This window comes from Vanellus vanellus (genome assembly GCF_965231255.1).
Source record: "Vanellus vanellus genome assembly, contig: HAP1_SCAFFOLD_110, whole genome shotgun sequence".
Classification (NCBI taxonomy): Eukaryota; Metazoa; Chordata; class Aves; order Charadriiformes; family Charadriidae; genus Vanellus; species Vanellus vanellus.
In genome coordinates, this window is record NW_028127815.1 from 364,045 (window position 1) to 366,204 (window position 2,160).

At 51.6% G+C, this 2,160-nt stretch overlaps 1 protein-coding gene across 1 annotated transcript; it reads left to right on the forward strand.

Annotated features, from left to right (window-relative positions):
• Nucleotides 1-724: 724 nt before the first annotated feature.
• Nucleotides 725-1,660, forward strand: LOC309684971 (olfactory receptor 14A16-like; the record flags this gene model as incomplete). Its single annotated transcript, XM_082500804.1, has 1 exon — nucleotides 725-1,660. One exon carries the CDS (start codon nucleotides 725-727, stop codon nucleotides 1,658-1,660), a length of 936 nt encoding a protein of 311 aa, XP_082356930.1.
• Between the last annotated feature and the right edge of the window lie 500 nt (nucleotides 1,661-2,160).

Here is a 2,160-nt window from a genome sequence, read left to right on the forward strand (position 1 = left end):
CGTGGGCAGCTGCAATGATCCCTCCTGGTCCCAGTCTGGGAGGGGAGAGATGAGAAAAGGCAATGAGCCTGTATATCTGCCCTTTGAACCTGCATTCCTCTCTTCTCCGCAGTGTCCTGCTTCTTTTGATGGCAACACCTGAGAGGGATCCTCCTCCAGCTGCAAGCTGCCAGCACAGGGCAGTGGTAAAGGGGACTGATGGGCAGAGCTGCTCTCCTCTCTCTGCACTAAGGGACTCTCCCTTTGCCTCTCAGGACCCACAAGACTTCACCTGGAGTGCATTAGAAATGTCAGGGATTTCAGCCATCCCAAACCGCTCCGAAATGTGGCAGGTACAACCAGAACAAAACAGAGAAAACAAAATCCCCTCTCCTCTGCTGTGCAGTTGGGTAAATTGCCGACAACAACGCTGAAAAGCTCTTTGATATAACACGATTACATTTAATTGGAGATAGCCCTGCTGTCCTAGTTCCCTCTTGCTGCAGAGCAAGGAGGACTCCTCGGGAGCCCATTGCCCTGCTCCCAGTGGCAGCCTCAGCCAGCAAAAGCCAGAGCTCAAGTGAGGGAGCTGCAGAGAGGTGCTCCTGAAAAGAGGGTCTGAATGTGGGGCTGCGAAGACATATGCCATCCATTTTGCTGAGAGAAGTGTGCTCTGACTCAGTACTGTCTTTTCCTCCTTAACAGATAGTCACAGTTAAGAATAAGAGATACCCAGAGGCAGGAAATGTCCAACAGCAGCTCCATCACCCACTTCCTCCTCCTGGCATTCGCAGACACACGGGAGCTGCAGCTCTTGACCTTCGGGCTCTTCCTGGCCATCTACCTGGCTGCCCTCCTGGGAAACGGCCTCATCATCACCACCATCGCCTGCGACCACCGCCTCCACATCCCCATGTACTTCTTCCTCATCAACCTCTCTGTTCTTGATCTGGGCGGCATCTCCACCACCGTCCCCAAAGCCATGGCCAATTCCCTCTGGGAAAGCAGGACCATCTCCTACCAAGGGTGTGCTGCACAGGTCTTTTTCTTTTTCTTTTTCATATCAGCAGAGTTTTCTCTTCTCACCGTCATGGCCTATGACCGCTACATTGCCATCTGCCATCCCCTGCACTACGGGACCCTCCTGGGCAGCAGAGCTTGTGTCCACATGGCAGCAGCTGTCTGGGGCAGTGGGATTCTCAACGCTGTGCTGCACACGGCCAATACATTTTCACTGCCCCTCTGCCAGGGCAATGCCCTGCACCAGTTCTTCTGTGAAGTCCCCCAGATCCTCAGGCTCTCTTGCTCAGACTCCTATATCAGGGAAGCCGGGGTCCTTGTGGTCAGTGTCTGTCTGTTCTTTGAGTGTTTTGTTTTCATTGTGGTGTCCTATGTGCAGATCTTCAGAGCTGTGCTGCGAATCCCCTCGGAGCAGGGACGGCACAAAGCCTTTTCCACGTGCCTCCCTCACCTGATGGTTGTCTCCCTCGTTATCAGCACTGGCATGTTTGCCTACATGAAGCCCCCCTCCATCTCCTCACCATTCCTGGACCTGGTGGTGGCAGTGCTGTACTCGGTGGTGCCCCCAGCAGTGAACCCCCTCATCTACAGCATGAGGAACCAGGAGCTCAAAGAAGCATTGAAGAAAGGGATTCAATGGCTTCACCTTCAGCAGCAGTAAGCTGCCCATGTCTCCTCACAGGCTGTCCCTACTGTGCTGGATAATAGTGAGGCCTTCGGTAAATGTGTCATCACAGCATCAGAACTGCCTTCCTGAGGAGCATCTCTGTAATAACAGGGCAGCTCTCTCTGTTGCAGGAAAATTGACATAAACTAGGAAAATGAAATGTAAAATGTCATTGTAATTGAAGCAACCAAGGACATCTGCTGCTGCTCAAGTCCTCTGTACTGCCCCAACCCTATTTAATAATTTACCTAATATGAAAATAGAGAAAGAGTAACTAGACATGATTTATCTATGATTCAGTTAAGGAACTACCACCAGACAATGTAGCATTGTTGAGAAGCAGGGGATTCCTGTCAAGAGAGTGATGAACTGTAGGGCGGGTCAGCGAACCAAGAAAACCTCTTGGAACTGCCAAGATCAGAGAAGTGGTAAAAGGTAACTCTGCCAGGGGGAGATCGCGACCACTGACTCACTGACCACCTACCCAAATGATA